General features: G+C 39.6%; 1 protein-coding gene across 4 annotated transcripts in view; it reads left to right on the forward strand.

Moving 5' to 3' along the window:
- LOC109029926 (bone morphogenetic protein 1) overlaps window positions 1-21,644 on the forward strand; it is a 112,164-nt gene that overhangs the window by 64,238 nt on the left and 26,282 nt on the right. For 3 of the 4 annotated variants that reach the window (XR_002008667.2, XM_019040630.2, XM_019040632.2), the window contains 3 exons: window positions 306-483; window positions 6,399-6,425; window positions 21,101-21,312. Coding sequence is in view for 3 of the 4 variants with exons in the window: in XM_019040630.2 (XP_018896175.2) it covers window positions 306-483; window positions 6,399-6,425; window positions 21,101-21,312 (417 nt within the window). In the remaining variant the exon portion in view is untranslated. The remainder of the gene's footprint in view (window positions 1-305; window positions 484-6,398; window positions 6,426-21,100; window positions 21,313-21,644) is intronic. The other variant, XM_019040631.2, reaches the window with a different exon arrangement.

The raw sequence follows: 21,644 nt of genomic DNA on the forward strand, positions 1-21,644 counted from the left end.
TTCATAAAATAAAAACTGTTTTACCCATGCACCTCAAATTTTCAGGTTAAGTTCTTGATAGTATTTGCGAAAGAATTCTGTAAAAACATTGTCTCAAGGTACACAAGTTTTTCTGCAATGATATATTGTTTCCAAAAAATGTAAAATGGCGTTTACGGCGTTTTTGCGTTGCACGGCAGAATATTCCAGTGGTTCAAGCTTAAAAACATTTTTGGAATTTCCAAGGAAGCTACAAACATGCCCTCGCGATTTATTTTCGCGTACCTTCCCATCTCTTTTAAAAGTGCTCTTTTGGTGTGTTTCAGAGTGTGACTCGCAGTTCGTGAGTGTTGCCGGGGGACCAACGAACGGGACCTTCACAGCGCCCGTCTTCGAGAACTCCGGCGGACAGTCTGTTCAGTGTGTTTACACCTTCGTAGCAGCACCTAATCAACGGGTAGAAGTTGTTTTCACTGCCTTCAACCTCCGTGGCACTCCTCCGGAGTAAGTGTCCATCTCCATTTATCAAGTTTCTTCAAACGCCTTTCAAGGAAATATTAAATCCGAAAATTAAGGAAAACTTTTAGGAAAATGTTTATATCATACTCAATGTCGGCCTCCTGTGGCGTGATAGTTGTATAGCGCCTGCTCCATATGATTGGGAGCCGCATTGGCGGATCCAGCAAGTTAGCAACATAGTCTTTCCTCCATTTAAACCTATGGAAATGTATCGATTCTTGGAGGGGCCAAGTGCTCCGAGAAGAATCGATTATTTAGCATAGGTTTAAATGGAGGAAATTTGGTGTTGCCAAATTGCTGGATCCGTTTCTGTTGGGAGGTCCCGGGTTCGATTCCCGGCCCGGCCAGGTGACCCGAGTTTGATGGTCTCGAGCAACGATTACCTGGGGCTGGCTTGATTAGGGACTGAGGGGGATGGAGATTAGGGACTGTAAGCGTGAGATTATTCTCCTCAGTGATATTTAAAGTGGGGGAAAAAATCGCACAAGAACGCGATTTTCTTTCTAACCTGTTTGGAATGTTTTCAATCGTAAGTTTTGTCGAATATATACATCAAATTCATTGATTTTGTTGCCTTTTGTTCACCTATTCCCCGCGAGTATCATTGCAAAGAAAATACCTCACACTGGAAAAAAAAACACATTGGATCTAGAGTCCAGACTCTTGAAAACATTGACACGAAAAAATACTCTTGATTCAATCGGATTTTTGCTTGAATCAAAACGAAATCCGCTTAAATTAAGAGGCTTTGTTCTCGATTTAAGCTAGATTCTGATTGAATCAAGATTACGTTTTCTCGTTGATGTTTATAAGAGTCTGGACTCTAGATCTAATGTGTTTTTTTTTCCAGTGCATGTTGACATTTTGATAAAATTTCACTTAAGCCTGTTATGCAAAACAATATTGCTGTGCTGGATCCACATCGGAAGATCGGTTATTATTTGGACTGCATTTTGCAATTTGGAACTATAAATTCTAGCCCGGTTTAAAAACAACGTATGTGCCATTAGTTTCCCTTTGCACATAAGTGTTTTTCCAGAAGAGCCAGAACTTACAGTTCCAAATTGCAAAATTCAGTCCATTTTAAATTGAGAATCGCGAGAATCTCTTGTATTTGTTTATTTGTTTCCTTTATTGCTGCATACCCTGTGCTGGCTGCCGGAAAATAATCCAGGCGCTTTAAAAAGTTGTGTGGAGAAAATTTCAACTTGATTCTTTGCTTCTCATAATTTATCAACAATTTTGTTCAAAAGCACTCTCTCTAATTATAACTTCCGCGCGAATCTTTCTAATCATATTTTTTTACTGCCAGCTTCATTGTGCTGCGCGAACCTCTGTTTCAAGCATTTTTTATCTCAGTCCTAAATCCCGATGTTTTGTTGTTTTATTATACGTCAGTCAATTTTTCTCTCATACTGTTTACATTCAGATCCGTGTTCATATACGTGCTTGTGAGGTTTTTCACTCTTGGCTAATTTTTAAAATTTTTAACAAGATTCGATAAGAAATTGAAATCTCCCCACACTCTATTTTCGAAAAAGAAATCACCAGCTGTTTTTAATCCTACAGGCGGAACTAGGAGACAGCTGAAGGGCTTGCGCCAGTAGCCTTGCCCTCTCATTTTCTCTAACGTCAAGTAAAAACTAGACCGGTTTTAGAGATTGTAGGGGATTTCGCGAAATAATACCCTTTTTAAAAATAAATTGTACTCAATAAACTTTTCATTGAGGAAAGATCAAACTCAAAGCTGAAGGTATCATTGTTTCACTTATCCCTTCATTCGTACTGTTTGACGAGATAAGAATATCGATTAAAACTTTTTCCTCTTTTCCATTTTCACTGAGCAAAAATGCAGCAAATGTATCCACGAATTTATCACTAAACGGATTTTGTCTGCGCGGTGTTAATCTTATAACTGGTGTTAGTTGATGATGTTCAATCCCTCCAAAAAAGGGAGATGGGAGAACATTATCTCCTTTGCGTTTAAAAAAAAAAAAAAAAAAAAAAAAAAAAAAAAACCGGGAATAAAATCAACAAAAGTTACCTAAAGCCACAGAAAAATGAAGTCACCTATAATCATGGCTCCATTAAACGTACACTTTATAACCGAAGTTTGTTCCGCGATAGCTTCGCAGTTAGATAACAGAGTGAAAAGAGGGGTGAGTAACGAGTAGGTATCTCCAACGTTGGAGCTCAGGGCACGGCTGCATGAGTGAATAAATTTGTCGAGGATGTGATATTCTGTTTTTTACTCGCAGACACACTCTTTCTTTCAGTGGGGGATTTCAATCATACTTCTCACCTGGCAAACTCTCCCCCTCCATCTCTACCCCTCATTCCATCGTTAATCAATACAGCCTCAATTCTCAGAGGAAACTCTTTACTACTTCGATTGTTCTCGTTCCACGCTGTTGTCTGATTATCGTGTGGCATCGCACAAGCTCGGGGTTTTTTATTTTGCTTTCGAGTCAATCGAACGCTTCGGGTTTGTAAATCTCACCCGATGCTGTACAACGGTGTGGCAGCTCGTTAAATGAAGCTACTGTACGGATTTTATATTTTGCACATATTCGTCTGCTCTCAGCTGGAGCCCTGTCCCCTATCCCCACTCCCGCCCTTGCTGCAACCCTTGTCTCACCCGCCACCCCCGCACCCGTGCGTGCCTCTGACTAGCAAACTGAATGTTTCGCCGATAAAGACTCCTTCGTCTCGTTAATAAGAATCTCGAGGAGGCTTCAAAGTTGTTAGTCAAAAGTTGAAAGTTCTTGTCGAAAATTCCGTCTTTTAACGCCTCATTTTTTGTAGCCCTATTTTATTTTTTGTTATATATACATATATACCGATGGCCGAAGTGCGAAACCGCGTGTCTCAGTTTGCGACGTTGTAGACTTTCTGTTATACTTTATTTTTTCTTTGAAGACTAGTCAACGCAATTTCTTGAAATTTTCCTTGATTTTTTTCCCCTCGGAAACAGAATATTTTATCTTAATTTCAAGCTATTAAGTTGGCTTGTTACTTTTCGAGAAAATAAAATAGGGGTGGATATTGAAACGCCGCAATGGAGATACGTGGTTTTACACTTTAGCCATCGATATATCTATGCGTTTGTAAAGAATGTGGCAATTCATCTCAAAAATACCAGAGTGAGCTTGTTCATGAAATGTCTCCATTTCATGAAAAGAGAATATTATTCGCTCAAAAAAATATTTCCTCCCCTGAAAGTGTGTTCCTAGTAAATTAAGAACTATATATCGTCTGATAAAGGGAACCGAGGGGAGAATTTGAAAAAGAGAAAAATTTCTGTGTAGAAATGACTTTGTGTGTAATAATACACAAAGTCGTCTCTGCCAATTGGCATTTCCCGTGTATTGTACTAAGTTCGCGTGTTTAAATAGATTTGATACCCTGGTAAAAATTGGCGATAAGAGCTGCGTTTCAAAATACCATAGGAATTCTTAAAGCCGGCTAAAGAAGGCTACAGAAAATCATATAGCTGGCTGTAGAATGCGGAGAAAATCATACGGCCGGGCTATACGAAGCGATAAAAACTTATGCAGCCGGGCTATAGTTCCTCTCGCCGGGCTTTACACTTTATTGCCTGGCTGTTGCTTTTTCGCCATCGGCTATAAAAGGCTATAAGAAATTGTGTAGAAATTCGTGTGCTTTGGAAATCATCAAGTTTGATGCGGAACCACCTTAATATTTACAAAACACACATTATATTTTCCTTTAATACATATTTTTTCTTATCAATTAAAATGAGAATAATCCATACAGGATGTGCAAACATTTCAAAATCATAAGTTGAACAACGCTGACTCCGCCAGATTAAATATTAGAGCCCAACACAAAGCGGAGCGGCGCGGCGAAGCTCTGGCGCCTATTAACCCAACAGGAATACTTCACGCATTGCGCAACGCGTGAAGTATCCCTGTTAGGTTTGTAGGCGCCAATGCGTGTTCCGCGCTGGCTGCCCGCCTGCCACGGCGCTTGAAGCAACTATTTCACACCAGAGGTATTGCACAGTATCATACGAAACTGAAGGCGCTCTAATATATTTGTAATGGTAGGCATCCATCAAAAGTACGGAGCTTTCCTCGCAAAATAAATCAAGATACTACGGCCCAAAACGAGAGCAGTATTCCAAAAACTCACTAAGTCCTAGCATCCGTAATTAGTATACACTTTATCGTCTGGCTGTTGCTTAATCGCCATCGGCTATAAAAGGTTATAAGAAATTGTGTAGTCGGCTATAGAAGCTATTGGAAATCTTTCAGCCGGCTGTAGGTCTATGGTATTTTGGAACACAGATTCTACTGCCAATTTTTACCAGGGTAATTCTGTCACATCACCCTCTATGTCTTATCAGTTTAATATTCGTAATTTATTCTCATTCGAGAGTGTACTTTTAGACACTTAAAATCCTCTTTTTACCCGCACATTTTATGGAAAAGGTAGGAACGTAATTCGAATATAATGAGCAACTTTCAAAGTAATTATTCAAATTTTCGTAGGTAATTTTAAAGCGCAGCTCTCTTCGTGTGTATAAGAGAGATGAGGTGAACGGCATCACCAGAATCATGCCTATACAGCTACATTCATGTTGCCTAATTTTATTCCATGTTTTACTTTTCGAGCAGAAAACTGAAAACCATTAGCCTTAAAATGGTGTGTGCATTTCATGATTAAGAAGACTGTAACCTCACTACACACGTCCATAAGTTGGTTAGTTTTCTGTTTATAGAATAAAATAAGGAGGAAAATAGGCAATACTTAATTAATTAATTTACGTTCATTTTGATCGAATCCGTCCAAATTCCCCTCGTAAATTATCGAATCTTAAAAAATATGAAATTGGTCAGTTTGCAAATGATCTAGATCCTCCTCAGCGACCAAAAATCGCAGCTCTCTTGAGGAGACGAATCTTCTACACTATCAACATTTCACATATGGGTTCCCATTTACAACCCTTTGAATACGGGTGAGCAAAATAGCCACATCTTTATTGCAATGTTTCAAAATCTTACCTCCTATTTTAGATTTCTGGAAGGATATCAATCAATATTTCAAGGAATCAACATTTTTGCTTAAAATTTTGTGGAAGCAGGTATCCTTTGCATGTGCAAGATTGGTACAATATCCAAGTGGGGATCCGCAGTTGGATATAAAATTAAAATAGAGGATGAGATTTTGAAACACTGCATTACAGACGAGACTATTTTGCTTAACTCTATCCATTTCATCACTGGGAGCGCCTGAGAGGGTTTTTGATTTTATGTTTCGCAATGGAGGCATATTATCTGTGAAGCACAATCTGGCGTGAAAAAAACGCGAAGTACTGAGAAATATTTGAAAAGGCGGAATTAAGGATATAGTTTTACGCACTGGAAAAAAAAAACACATTGGATCTAGAGTCCAGACTCTTAAAAACATCGACAAGAAAAAGTACTCTTGATTCAATCAGACTTAAGTTTAAATTAAGAACCAAGCCTCTTAATTTGAGTGGATTTCCTTTTGGTTTAAGCTTAAATCTGATTAAATCAAGAGCCATTTTTTTTGTCAATGTTTTCAAGAGTCTGGACTCTAGATCCAATGTGTTTTTTTTCCAGTGCGTCTCATACATTTATTTGACGAATTTTATTTTAACGTGTGTCATTATAAATATTTAGGTATCGAGATGTGATTTAAAGGCGGAACGAAACTTACTGTCGGTAATCTGTATCGGTAATCATTGATTACCGTCTATTACCGTTGACACAACCGATCAGAGTTAATCTGATTATATTTGATAGAGGATGAGCAAGCTCATCTCCTAATTGTGTTACTCGTAGCGATTTAACAAGCGCACGAAGGTGCATTTTATCTTTCTGTCTCCTTACACTGTGTTCTTTGTTTGTCAGTGGCTGGGCTATCGGCAACCTACATGCGTGAGTAAACTCCGTTTCCTCGTGAGCTACCAATTAAAGTGCAAATAATTTTGATTGCCAAAGCATTCCGCTCGGTAGTAAGCACAGCTTTATCGCCCTTGCCCGCCCCCTTACTATAACCCTGTTTTTATTCTCATTCCTAGGTGTATAGTTGCTCCTCTGCTCTCGCATTAATCACCCCTCGATCAGCAACCACATCAGCCCTCAAATTAGCCGATTTCCCCTAAAATGATCCTATCTGACGACCCGTAACTCAAAAATTGAGCAAGGAAGTCCTCCCGCATGGAATAGGAATTTGAGGCATTCAAACTGAGATCAAAAGTGGAAAGGAAGCTTTGAAAGTGAACTCTTAATACTTAATCTTAATGCTTCTAATATTGAAGGTGAAGGATCATGTTAGGGAAATCGCTTTGTTTGAAGTATGAACCCTGTAATCATTTATCACCACACAGCAGTCACTCATGTCTCCATTTAATCATCTAAACCAAAAACTCTGTACTAAGATTTAGAATTTAAAGTCAGTTTTTCCCTTAAGTTTGTTCTTATGAAATAGAAATTAATAATCCTCTACCTACATATTTGCGCTCATCTTAATTATTTGTAGAATATTTTGTTGAAGTCTTCAAAACAAAAATCGAGTAATTTGCCCTGTATATGTAAGACAATTTTGCTGAAACTCATTCCCAAACTATACCCTCTAATCCCCCCCCCCCTTCAAGTGACACCAGTTTTAAATCAAACCTCCTTAACTGGGGAAGTTTTGTAAATAGAAGAAGAACCAGTAGAATAAGTATCAAAATAACGATACGGATAAAACATGTGTTAGTACCTAGATGAACAGAAAATAAGTATCGAATAAAGTATCTTTGAGTGAAAATTTTGCATGAAAATGATGACTTTTGTCGGAAAAACTATTCACTGGATCGTCTTGGTTTTGATGCTTACTGAAACATAATTCAAATCTCAGAAATGACTGAAGTTTACTTATGAACACCGAGCAGGAGCACATTTACCTACGCGGACCCCTACGGTTTGAGCATCAAAGAAAGTACCTAAAGATATCACGTTCATCGTATAGTCTGTGCATTATACTCAATCTTTTTGGCAGTTAAGTAAGAGAACTTTCCATTTAAACATTTGTTATATTCGTGCGAAAATAAGGGAAGGAAAAGAGACTGCTTCAGCATCTTTCAGAATTTCGTGTCTTCCCAAACTGTCCGAGTAACCCATAGTTCTCTACAGAAGCAAAAAGTTAAAAAAAATTGGAAGGATTAAAAATAATTATTCTTTAAGCTTCTTTTTATTTTCAATTGAAACCCTCGCCAGTAGGGCTAGTAGTGAACAACAAATGCTGAAATGTAGCTTTACTTACTCGTACAATAGTTTAAACTTCCAAACACATATACTGAAGCGTACAAGATGAAAAAATCATCAGATTATGTATGGGAGTTAATTTAAGCCTCATACTCCTCAACTGCACGAAATATTTTTCCACACATGCCAATTTGGATGGTCCAACCCACGCATTTGGACCTACACAGTGTGATGTAGTTCTGCATTGGAGCAAGCGTAACCGCATTGTAAATTTGTCTGAGTCTCCTCTTTAAAAGTATTGTTATAGGTACACACCGAAGGCTGTTGTAGAAAATTGCATACTTCTGATTGCAACATCGCAAATCTCCGTTCATGGTTACTGCTTCCTCTTCAGGGAACCAATCACCGATTTTTTTAAAATCTTCTTTGAATTTTCCTCTTCAAATCAAAAATATTTACTGAAAATTCCGAGGAGGCATTTGTTACTACTTACAAAAGCGCAACATAATCGGAGATTCTTTAACCCTGCAATAGAGATGCTCATTTTCCGACTTTACCCGAGAATGTAATAGTATGCCTCAAATAACGAGAGCATACTTAAAAGTTCCACATCGAAAAATTTCATACCGATGGCCAAACTTGGGAACCAATATCTTGCTTGGCAAAGTTAATGTTACTCAATAAAAAAGTCGAGCATTAAAGTTGACCAGTTGCCTTTAAAAAATCAACCAGGAGCTGTTACTTTGAAACGCCGCAATTGAGATGATGCTTTCGATTAGCCATCGATATTTATTTTCGATTGAGCAGAATGGTCAGAAAATGTACCATCGCAATTAAATATTTGCACAACCACTAGCATGAGATTCAAAGGAAATCTTTCATACTAACTTACCAGTTCCGAAAATACCTCACCCCTCCATTGCAAACGCCCTTCCCTCCTTGATAATAATGTACATATATTTTATTACCTATGTAAATATTTTGTAAACATCTTGTTTTTTAAAAAAGAAAAAAAGTATCTTGAAGTCACTGACAGTTATCTCTTTGCGACGATCCTAGAGTAATTCTCTGCCCTACATATCACCCGGAGGGTTCAAGTATTACGAAACTTTTTAGTGGAAGAGATATTTAGACGTGAGGAACATATCAGAATATGTATTCGTGAAGGAAGGAGTCCATAGTTTTGAGTACTGATTTGGGGGGGGGGGGATAGTTTTAAAAGATTGAAAGAATGAAAAAGGGGAGAAAAACGTACTACTTCCTAACGTAAATTTATCTCAGTTTTAGTTTGTGGTGCTTCTAGTCATATTTTGGTCAATCGATTGATAGCGTCAATTTACCCGCATTTCAGCCGAAATCGTGGTTTCATAACTCTGCGGTTTGTTACCGTCAGTGTAATGACATCCATCGATACTCCATATCACACGTAGGTTCATTGCAAACCCTCCATTGCTTGGTAACCAAATTAGCCAATTCTGTAGCTTTTTTCAGATCGGTTAGTATCATTACTTGTGAGCCATTACATAAACCACTCACTTCCTTTTTGCACGAAGTTCAAACATTTTTGCTGTACGCACTAATTCCTCTTTTGCTCGGAGAGGTATAGCTTTCTATTTTATCTCGTTCCAAACAAACTTTGACTCCTTGATTTATTAATTTTATTTTTTGTCTAGATGATTACTGATAAACCTGCCGTAATAGGTTTGTGCTGAGTATTGTTTTTGTAAAGTTAAGGATTTCGTTAAATGCAGTCACTGAGTAGATAAATTTGTGATTTTCTGGTTCGTCAAGTTGCCGAGTTTCCTCTATTTTTTCTTTATTTTTGTTCAAAGAAATACGGCTTATCATTTTTTGCTTTTCTTTGCTCTGAGGTAAAGTACAAGTACTATCTTCGGCGGTGATCTTCTTGTAATCAAAAGCCGCCAAGATGTTAAGTTGGCAATCAGTGACGCGGCGTGATCAATTATCGATTTTCCCCCATTTGAAGCTATGGTAAAGAATCGATTATCAAGGTGTTTGTCGAGAACTCCCTGGTTATCGATCCTTTTCCATAGATTTAAATGGCAGATCAATCGATATATCGCATAGCACGCCACGCCACTGTTGGCGATGCCCTTACGGCTCACACCGCCCATACTCCGCTTGCTTGCGAATATAGTAGATTTACGCTGCACGAAAGACGACCTGCGGGTAAAATTCTAAAAGCGCAAATGATGATTTGCGTTTCTAAAGTGGCGATGTGTGACACATGATCATTACTTCAGGATCATCGGATTGAAACAGTGTTCCTTCGCGTAAATACACTGAAAAAAACTTCGGCCGTGGGAGCCGCAATTACGGGCTATATAGACATACCGTCCGTTCCGGGCTCAAATGCCGAAAATTCCGGCTGCTGGAGGCGTAGCTTCGATTGCTCCGGCTCCAGCAGCTGGAATTTTCGGCCTTTAAGCCCGGAACAGACGGTATGTCTATATAGCCCGTAATTGCGGCTCCCACGGCCAGAATTTTTTTTCAGTGTGTTTTCGCCTTTGGGCAGAGTCGCTACACTCTCCCTATGCATTCATCACTTTCGAGGATTGCGCTTTTGAAAATTTTCATTTTTGGATACGGTACGATCTATGCGCCTTAATTTTCTAATTTATGCAAGACCGGACTGCAATTGAAGAAGTCCAGTCGCCATTGAGGTTTCGTCAAAGAAAAATGTATCGATTTTGAAAGAGATTCTTTCATTCTCACCGTTTGGATCTAATCGGTGTAACAAAGTAACGAAGAACTCCTACGTTTACGTCACCATTAATAAATTGTTTGTAATTTTGCTGTCAACTTTGCGCCAGGGCTACTGTCGCTGCGAGAATCAACTTACACGTTGGGCCCATCTTTTTAACTGAAATGGGATGGTGACGAATTTTTTGAACATTAAAATATCGATTCTACGGTAGTAATGTTCAGATTAGAATGATTATTCATTTTAGGGAGAGGAAATATCGTTGAATTTGGACGAACAGATAATATTCAGCAATGCTATCGTCAGATGATTGAGACATACATAATTATTATTTGCAGTAGGTAGCTATTATGCTTGTAGTTTGAAACTCATCTCTTCATTTTCTTCTCTAACCACTCGAATTAGAGAACATGTTCAGGAAGAAAGCTAACGCCCCACCTCCACTTTAATGCTACTTGATTTTAAGGTAGAGATTGCTTAATTTCTCCTCTGAATTAGTTATAATTTATGTTATAGCCACAAAAACTTGTATTTTCCAGAGAATAAATTTTCTATTTTTTTGGAGATTAAGCCCTGGACAAAGGAGAACAATTTAATGTTCCGCGAAGGGCATTGAGGAACCATACTTCTCCTTTGATTTCTCTTGTAATTTTTCTCTTATCAGCTTTCTTCAGGCCGCAATTTGCAGAACCCAAACGTGAAAAAGTCAGTCGGTTTCATTTCAAGAAAATATGACTTGAGAGTAATTTTTTCAATCGAGAAAAGTATTTTTACGTTCATGATCGAGGTGTTCTGTCAAAACTGCCGTTTCATTCAGCTGATTTCATTTTTTCAGTTCTTTTCATTCGCTGTTCGCTAACTTTGCATGCCCTTGCTTTAGTTTTTAATCATACCTCTATTCTTTCCTCACACACAGACATGTTGTATTTAAATTTTAAACAAGTTTTTAGTTTGAATAATGTGTTTATTTTCTCTCACTCGTCAAATACGAGACTATTTTTTCTTTTTTTTCGGTTCGCCGATTTTTGTCGGTCAGATAACATTTCAAATATTTAAATATTGTTATGGGTGGTTGGGAGTAATCAACAATTTTAAAGAAAAAGCATAATGTTGGCTTAGATGCACGCGTAGCAAAAACTTGTTTTCCGCCAATATTGAATGGAAAAGCAGTACGCTGCGCGCACTGCTGTGTAAACGACGGATGTAGCGCCTTCAAGTTTTCATGTATGCAACACACACGGTCATTAAGCACGAATAGTTGTATCAGGCGTTTTCGTAGACATCGTGTTACAAAACATGGGGAAAAGTGGGATATGATATAGACACCCCACAGCTCAGTGCCCGTACATTACGTTGTAACCCTCAGCTGCTCAGTGAATAATTATAAGTGAAAATGAAACCACAAGACAAGTCGTCCGCCACTAACTCATATGGCAGATATTTACGCTAGTGGTTTACGGTTTTAAACACTACATTTAAAGTTCCCATGCACTCCTGAGTAAACCATAATTAACGCTGGCAGTGTTACTACTGAAACAACTTTGGGATGGCCAAAGCACGAAACCACGTATCTCCTTTCGCGACGTTGAAGACTACTCATCATACTTTTATATGGTTCCCTTGAAAAATTAGTGAACGTAATTCATCGAAACCCTCCTTGATTTTCTTCTTTATTAGGTTGTGATCTGTAAAAATTTTAAACCATAAAGTTGGTTTGTTTCTCCTCGGGGGAAAAAATAGAAGCGGTCATTTAAAAACACTGCAATGGAGATACATACGTGGTTTTGCATTGTAGCCGTCGATATTGTGGCGCTTTAGTTTGTACCTTGTCTGATGGCCCATTACCGTCGATTTCATTAATTTTCGTAGTAAAAATTTTCGTAACCATGCACAGTTTATAAATCGACGGTGTAAGTCGGCAATCACATAACTCGGTTTGCGACGTTGCAGACTTCCTGTCATACTATATTTTTTAAACGGAAAACTACTCAATACGGCAATTCTTTAAAACTGCCATGATTTTGCTTCTCTGTGCGAAGAAAAATCTGCAAAAATTTCAAGGAATGATGTCAATTTGTTCTCCTTTAAAAAAATAACATAGAGGCGGAGATTTTTAGACACCGCAAACGAGTTGTGTGATTGTGTGTGTTGCGAGTTGTGTGATGATCGATATACCGAATCGTGAGTCAAACACACAATCGCCACTCTTTATCTCATTTTCAAGTGCAAGGAAATTGATTTCCAAATATCCTAAATGCATTCCTGCCTTTCTGACGAGATCATATCATATCAGAGACTTTAAGGATGGAAAACTCTGTGTATGAAAAAACAACTAATAAAATTCCAGGTAGGTACGTCCCGAAGAGCATTTTATCCTTATTGCGAAGCACTGGCATGTAGGTATGTAGGAAAGAGAAAACTAAGCGTTTTATAAGCATCCAACTCCCTCCGCGATCTCCTCATTTTGAGAGCATAATGCCAGCCTTTGAAACTCTTCGGAATACAGCGTCAACTGCGCGATGAGATGCAGAGTTGAGGCTGTGAATGCTACGATTCCAATTTTGCCACCGTCTGCACCCGCCTGAAACGGGACTTGGTCGGAACTTGGGAGCTGATATAAAATCGCATTAATGGATTTATTAGAAAAAGTTGAGGGCTTTTGTTCATGTCCTGCCAACATTCCGCCTCGTATAATTCAATTCTATGCAGTCCAATTTACTCAGATCCCCCTATCGGTCTGTTTTCGAGCACTACCTTCGTCACCGTATTTTTAATTACCCCTGTCGTATTCCTGCTCACCTATTCTCCCCTCTTCTCTTTTGCCCATTACCCTGTATCTAATCAATGCTTCATCTCGTGGAATAGTTTCCACCACACTGCGCCTCTAATATCTATGTGTACTCAGAGCTTTGTTGAGGCCTTGCGTAGGTCTCATGTAAGTCATTAATGATCAAGAGTAGAGCATAGAGGCAAGTACCAGGATCTTATTTACCAAGTGGAAAAAACGCTCTCATATTTTTACCCCCCCCCCCCCCCAAACTAATGCAAGAAAACTTAACAGGTACTCTCACAATTGTTTTTTCTTTCTTTCTTTGAGCCAGCGCCATTACACTGGCTTTGCATTTCGTGCATGATAACTGAGCAGTTTAAGATTATCAAATTTTAGAAGTCACTACCCACGAAATATCGGCAATTTAGGCGAGCGTAAGCACATAACATGTTGAAATGAGTGAGTATACGCCTACCTTTCCAAAAATATCTACGCAAGTTAAATTAATGAATTAAAATTTCAGCTTGTAACTGTTGCAATATTCGAATATTCCAAAGCATTTGCGAAATTTGAAAAATTAGTTCTTGTCGCCAGAAACATTACTTCATTTTCTCCACTCTTATAGGTTTGATATCCCTCTCCCCCCTGCCCCCTCCCCCCCTCAAAATGAGTTTATTTTTTTTGGAGGTCAACAATGGAAAAAGCGCTAAGATCTACCCCCCTCCCCCCGCCCCAGTTACCAATTTTCATCAATATCGGTTGATAAACATTTTCACAGTCTTAAAATGACGATTTGTTTGCTCCAACCTTAGGAGGCCGTCACCCCCAGGAAAAAGCGTTTTTGGGAAAAAAAGTCACACAGCAAAAACGTCTTTTTTTAGCCAAATAATCGGCTCCTTCAATATTCGCACTTAATCCCGGGACACCCTGTAGATTCTAGCGTAGGGAGAGTATGGACAACTGGAAATATGTAGCTCTTAGGGCCCAAAAGGGCAGGTAACCTTTGAGAACGAAAAATGTCACTGTCAATTTTTAGGCTACAATATCAAACGAAAATGGACAAGAAAATTCATTCTCCCGTAAAAATGAGTAGGTTTATGCAAAAACCAAGTCAAACACGTGCTTTACCAACGACAGTTCCCAACAATTGTGCATATAAATCACTCTGGATAATTTGAATTCATAGATTGCCTATCCTTTTGTGGTCTAAGAGCTCCATCACCTAACCTCAAAATTTTCGACGTGTCCATACTCTCTCTATATAGGTACTCTAGCAGATTCACCCTGAGATTACTGAACTCCGATTTTCCGGCAAATGCTCCGAGTCGTGCGCTCCGAGGCATCTTCTCCCCCATTTAGCCCCCGAGTCAAAGTGAAAATGAGCGACTTTGAGGGGCGGAGGAGCCGATGACAAGAGTGACAACAAGGCATAAGAGGCACGTTTTAAGCCTCGGCATCTCGATGCCCGTTTTAACATGGCTGCCATCGAGGCAATGGAGCGGTGCGAGGCTCGCTCGAGCTCGTCCTCACTCCGCGTTAGGTACGCTGTTTCCTCTCAAGGACCTCTCCAGGTTTTGCTAAATAGCATTTAATCCCCGCTGTAAACATCGATACGCGCCCCACACTGCTCACGAATAGCGGCGACGCTGTCTATCCGTGTGCGGTTCGGCGCGGCGCGCGACTTACTCCACCCTCAGCCCCGGCGCATCTCTCCCGCGCGATTATCCCTCCCCGGCATTTCCACTTCGCTTCTCACTGTCAGCCGCGTTTCCTCGTGGTTATTTTTGTCAAGTTCCCACCGAGCAGCGACAGCGGCTCATCTCCCGTAACATGGCGACATGGAAACTGGAAAATGGCGCGCGAATCGATTCACGTTATAACTGCTATGCAATCACATGGCAAATTATCGAAGCTCCTTTCCATCTATGTGTTCTCGAATGTAGGATATTTGGGGATAACGAGTGGGCAAAAGGCCCACGATCCGGGCAAGTGTCCGCGGTCTTGTCTCCGCGGGATGTTTCATGGAATTTGCCCAATTCTGCTGATCTATCGCTCATCCATCGGATAGAATCACAGTGTAGAATCACAAATAGTTTGATCATAAATGCGCGATAGATGAGATTTGCAGATCTATAGCCGGGATCTATGAAAGTAAATAATCAGCCTGCTAATATGATGGCGTATCTCTATTTCCGCATGAGCCACGGAAAGCATAGAGTTATACAGAGAACAGGGTTAACGTGGACATCGAGATACGCCCGCGGAAGAGCGACTAAATGTGACCACATTTCGGGAGGAACACGGGGAAAGGGACTGCACGTAGTCCACAAAAATTCAAGATAAAGTTATTGAAGTCTGGTATAGGAGAGTCTTCATCGAAATTTTGAAACAAAAAACGCTCAACAAATAAAACCAGACAGGAGCTATAGTAGACCCGGCGGCACCGAGAAATAATCACGAATTTTCAACGATCGAAGCGTGCACCGAACGCGCAATGCGTGAAGTATTCCAACAGTCGTGTAGGCGCTATTATGCGTTCCGCGCGCCGATCACACTGTGTTTGGCGCAATTAGCTCAACTCGCGGCGCGGAATCAATGTTTTTCAACTTATTATTACCATTTTTTTACACTTAACTAAAACTTAATGGTAGTACCAAATTGGAACGTTTTTAACACGTAACTAAAACTAAATGGTAGTAACAAATTGAAAAACGCTGACTCCGCGAGTTAAATTAATCGCGCCAAACACGGTGCGGTCGGCACGAAACGCATATTAGCGTCTACAAGACTTTGGAAATACTTCAAGCATTGCGCGTTCACTATGATACGCGTTTTAATAATTGTTGAATATTCGGAATTATTTCTTGGTTCCGAATCTGCCCAAGTGTACCACACCATTTCTGACCAGTGCACACCGCGATCCTGCGATCCTATAGGATCGAAGGATCGTAGAGATTTGGCACCCTTTGCTGATTTACTATGGTTACTAAGAGAATCCCTCTATAGAGAGGAAATCGACAGGTCGGTCCCTTGAGTTCTTGACGTAGAAAGAGATAACTGTAGCTTCGTTTTTCTCTGAGAATTCGCAATAGTTGAAGTTGTCTTCAAAAATGCTTTCATACCCTGGTAAAAATTGGCGATGGGAGCGTTTCAAAATATACCATAGGAGTTTTTATAGCCGACTAAAGAAGGCTATCGAAAATCATAGAGCTGGCTGTAGAAAGCGGAGCAAATCATATAACCGGGCTATACGAAGCTATAAAAAAGTATACAGTCGGGCTATAGTTCCTATCACCGGGCTTTACCCTTTATCGCCATTGGCTATAAAAGGCTATAAGAAATTGTGTAGAAATTCGTGTGCTTTGGAATCATTGAGTTTGATACGGAAATACCTTAATATTTACAAAACACACATTATATTTTCCTTTAAAACAAATTTTTCTTCATCAATTAAAATGAGAATAATCCATACAGAGTGTGCAAACATTTCAAAATCATGAGTTGAAAAACGCTGACTCCGCGAGATTAAATATTAGAGCCTAACACAAAGCGGAGCGGTGACGCACTGGCGCCTACAAACCTAACAGGGATACCTCACGCATTGCGCAATGCGTGAAGTATCCCAGTTAGGTTTGTAGGCGCCGATGCGCGTTCCGCGCTCTCTGCCCGCCCGCCGCGCCGCAGCGTGCCACGGCGTTTGAAGCAACTATTTCACACCAGAGGTAATGCACAGTATCATAAGAAATTGAAAGCGCTCCAACATATTAAGAATGACAGGCATCCTTCAAAAGTACGGAGCTCTCCTCACAAAATAAATCAAGATATACTACGGCACAAAAAGAGAGCGGTGGTCCAAAAACTAACTAAGTCCTAGTATCCGTATTTAGTAACGTTTAGCATAAACTTTATCGTGTGGCTGTTGCTTAATCGCCATCGGCTATAAAAGACTATAAGAAATTGTACAGCCGGCTACGGAAGCTATTGAAAATCTTACAGCCGGCTTTAGGTCTATAGTATTTTGGAACACACATTCTACCGCCAATTTTTACCAGGGTAGTGTCGAAGAACATATTCATGCTTGTTGCTACGCTCCAGAACTATTATCTTTCTATCGTCATAGATGAAGGACGTAGACAGTCTTTTTTTCTGCTCCAAAAAATTGGATTTCTGTGATCCGCGGTATGACAGTTCCACCATTGAAATACTACTCGTCAAGTGATAACCTTAAAATCATATCCGTTTTTCTTGAGTCGACGTTGCATAGAAATTATCGGATCGTGGAAATGATATTGCTATCTAACGGAGGTTAGAACCATATAATAGGTCTACGAACCATGATGACTTTGAGCCTGTCTAGTGGTCAAAACGCGCGGCAAGCAGAAAAGCCGGCATAAGTGCATGGAAACTCGTTAAGCGCTGCCGTATCATTGAGATGAAATTGAATTTACTTGGGCGTAAAATCACTTCGCTTAGAGTCTGCTGCTCATCATCAGGATGAGGGTATCAATATGGTTTTGTTGGGGCGTAGGTATTAGTATTTTGCACTCCCTACGTGGCACGTCCAACAAATTCTGGAAAGGGTTAAGTTCACTTAGGTGTGGTTCAGAAATAAGAAAATGACGCTTCGCATTGATCTTTCCTCCATCGAAGACAATTCATATACTTTTCATGAAACGTATGATCAATATTCAGAAAATAGCAAACGAAGGCGTTTTGCCTGATTGCGGAAGAATATCTGTCCGCATACCATATGAAAAATGTGTACAAAATTTTACCCCCGTCTCACAGTGGATCAAGTCAATCAGAGAGGCTTGACATGAAATTTTTAACCAAAACTGCAAATTTTGGTGTTTAATTCGTCACATTTTAAATTTTAAGGGGTGCTTTCAGCTGAAAATTTCCCGAGGAAACCAATGGAATCACTTTTAGAACCTCGAAATTTTGTATAAACGGAGTTATAAGCTTTTAAAGTTCCCAATTTCGTCCGACCTCTCCTATTGATTCGATTCACTGTGCGTCGCTCGATTTTGCAATGAAAAATCTTTTTTTTTGTTTATGTTTTTTTGTTCGTGATCGTCGAAAAAAAAATTGAAACACTGCAATATTGGAATTAATGATTTTCCCAATCTCTCCGACAAACTTCTATTAAGTGGAGGTAAAATAATTCTTCTCCGTATCGCTAAATTTAAGTTGCGACTAACGTTTCCGGTGTTTATCTTGAACGGAAATGTCTCGCAAAACTTATTTCTTATGTCCTTCAACCGAGGCTCCAACCAGGGACGCTGGGAAATGGATAGGTATTCTGAGCCCAGCACACGGAAATTTACTGTGAGAATGTAACTTATCTAAAAGCCTTTTGTTTTCCGAACTTTTCTTCAGCGCCTTAGATCAAAAAATAATTATCTCAACAAAGTACGGGTGCAAAGTCCGGAGGATACGCTAGTCGCGGTGCAGAATGAAAATAGAGCTGAAGATCTTAACTTACCTATTCTGCCACCGACTTTTGTCGCTCTTTCAGTCACTTCGCAAAAATATTTCAGATAAAGGCGAATTCGAGCGTTGAACAAAATTTCCATCAAAGTCTGATCAAACATCATCTAATGGACATGTGTGGAAGTTAATAGTCTTGAAATTGATATTTCGCATTATTTTCAGATGAAAACTCGGCAAAAACATGTCCCTTGCGGCAAAAAAATGATGAATGGCTGCATTCTTTTTTTATTAAAATTGGCCGGACTGCCAGTTTTGATCAGATAAGAATGTCGTATGGTGACCAACCGTCATCTGATGGTCGATTTTGATTTAAATTTGAACAAGTATCGAAGCCTTTCCACTCAGGGAAGGTAGCGTCGCGGGTTTTAAAAATTCTGTTCAGTGTCTCTGAATTGAATTTTGGGATAGAGGATGATTGGCAAAACTCGTGGGAAAACGACCCTACCGGCACAGAAATTGCTTGTAAACTAAAAATCTGACTTCTCTTTTATCGTATATCATGGCGAGGATTTAAAATATAAGTGCAAACGAATGACGATTATTAATTCATATGATGTGAAACTAAATTCATCCCAAATCAGTAAATTAATCTGCCATCACGCAACGAAATGGCTGAAAATCATGACTCGAGTCTCGGTTGCGTTGCAATCAGGTCCGCAATGCTTCATTGGACAGGGTGCTGCGAGTTGACGCAGTGACAATCTATAGGTGTGGTGGAGCTTGATGCTATCGGTATTTTAATTAAATTTTTGCCGAAACAATCGGCTAAAACGGAGCAAAGGCACTTATCTGAGCTTGTTTGCTTTCCCTCCTTTAGTTCCGTTGTTACCTCGCTGCTCACCTAATCATTTCATTTTCTATCTTTGCCTTGTATAAAGTCTCTCGTGCCTTTGAGTGCTTGTCATTTTATTCAGCAACGCTGTTCAACTTTTTACCTTATGATGGCTACGTTCTGTTTGAACTTATAAGGGATGCTGTCAGGGTGGGTGTAATATTTTAAAAAAATATGTGATCCACTTTTACACCATATGCGATGCTTAGAAAGGACGCTCTTAATTTTTACATGCCGGATCTCTGATGACGTACTACGCAAACAATTACCCCAGTTGTAGCAATCACGCCCAATACAGCACTTTTAAAATTTAGGTACCACTCACCAGCGCATAGTAGTGAGTCTCAAAAATTCCACAGATTTCCTCTATTTCTCCGCAGAGGCGGATCCAGTAATTTGGCAACACCGGATTTCCGCCATTTAAACCTATGTTAAATAATCGATCCTTATCAGAACGCCAGGCCCCACGAAGAATCGATACATTTCCATGGGTTTGAATGGAGAAAAAACGATGTTGCCAATTTGCTAGATCCACCAATGTTTCTCCGTACTGCTTAAGTATGAGTACTGAGTATGCCCGATACGTATTTTCTCATCGATTTGATGTATTCTTTATCTCTTTCTTCCCGAAAGATATAAAATGAAGGAACCTTTACTTTTCGGATGACCCTTGTACTGCCCTGCTAAGCAAGAACACCGTGCTAGCCGTCCAGCATTGCCAAAGTGCCCTTGATAAAATACGAATTTCCGTGAAAATTTTTGAAAATTTTCTTCCCATATTCCAGAGGGTTTTAATCGCAATTCGATTGAAAGTATTTGAAAATTTCAAGGAAATATACTCTCAAAATCCTTTAAACATTAATTTTTTATCATGAGATATCTGGCAGCCTTCAAACGTTCATACTACGTTCTTCCTCAGCACGGCAGTGTAAAAGTTGAGCGTAGTAAAACAAAATTAAGATTCATATTATTTTTCAAAACGAATCAAATTCAATGGTCACTCGGAAAATTGAAATGTAATCGTCGAGGCCAATCAAAAATTACCTTAACTAATAAAATGACCCATGAGTCTCGCAAGAGGACTTTCGCAGCAGATTTTCCTCTAAGCATCGAAAAATACTGCTACTGCTCTCCAATTACTAGTTGCTACATCACAATTGGACCGCGTTGAACAGAAAGGAACCAAGCCACATCAGCTATTGCCAAATTTAATTAGGGAATTAATTTTTTACATGAAAACGGTTGGGCGGATTTTTGTGCAAATTTCAGTGAATTTTCTCCTTAATACAAAGCAAATTCTTTAAAATTTTCAAAGGAATCCACACAAACGTTCCCTCGTAAAAAATTGACTTGCCCAGCTAAATTTGGCAATAGCTGATGTGGCTTGGTTCCTTTCTGTTAAACGCGGTCCAATTATACACCTGACTGAAACATTTTTCATTTTTTCTTAATCACGGTTTCCTCCAATTGTTTTAATGGCTCAACATTCACGAAGGATACTTTTGTTAAAATGTTAATTTTTCCCTCGATTTTCTTTTCAGGTGCATTCACGAGTATTTGGACGTTTATTCAGAGGTCCTGCAGGCAGAAGCTAAAGACCTCGTCAACTCGCCGTTTGGAGGCCGTTACTGTGGAGATATTGCCCCCCGTCGGCGCATCTCTCTTTACCGTTCGGTTGCTCTTAGTTTCCACACGGACAAAAACTTCACTACTGCCGACCTTTTCGCCGGAAGATACACTTTTTTTAATGACAGTAAGAAAGTTCATCAGTCAAATTTTATAAGTTTCACAGAAAATGTAGCTCGGGCCAGGTCTTACTCCCACCCACACTGCTTCAGATAACTTTTGTATGTATCAGTCGCTTTCACAGCGCACTAAGGCGCTCTGCGACGCCTACCCGCCGCAGGAATCAAGATAATTTAATCCTAATAATCTTCTACTGGAGCCTTAAAAATTGATATTACTGAAGATCATTCCAATAGATGGTTTAATAAAGGAATCCTAGTAAAAAGGACGAGATATCACTTTCGTGTAACGTAAATTGTTAACTGGATGTTGAAATTTCTCTGTGGTACAGAATTTGGG

The sequence above is a fragment of the Bemisia tabaci genome, chromosome 3 (assembly GCF_918797505.1).
Source record: "Bemisia tabaci chromosome 3, PGI_BMITA_v3".
Classification (NCBI taxonomy): Eukaryota; Metazoa; Arthropoda; class Insecta; order Hemiptera; family Aleyrodidae; genus Bemisia; species Bemisia tabaci.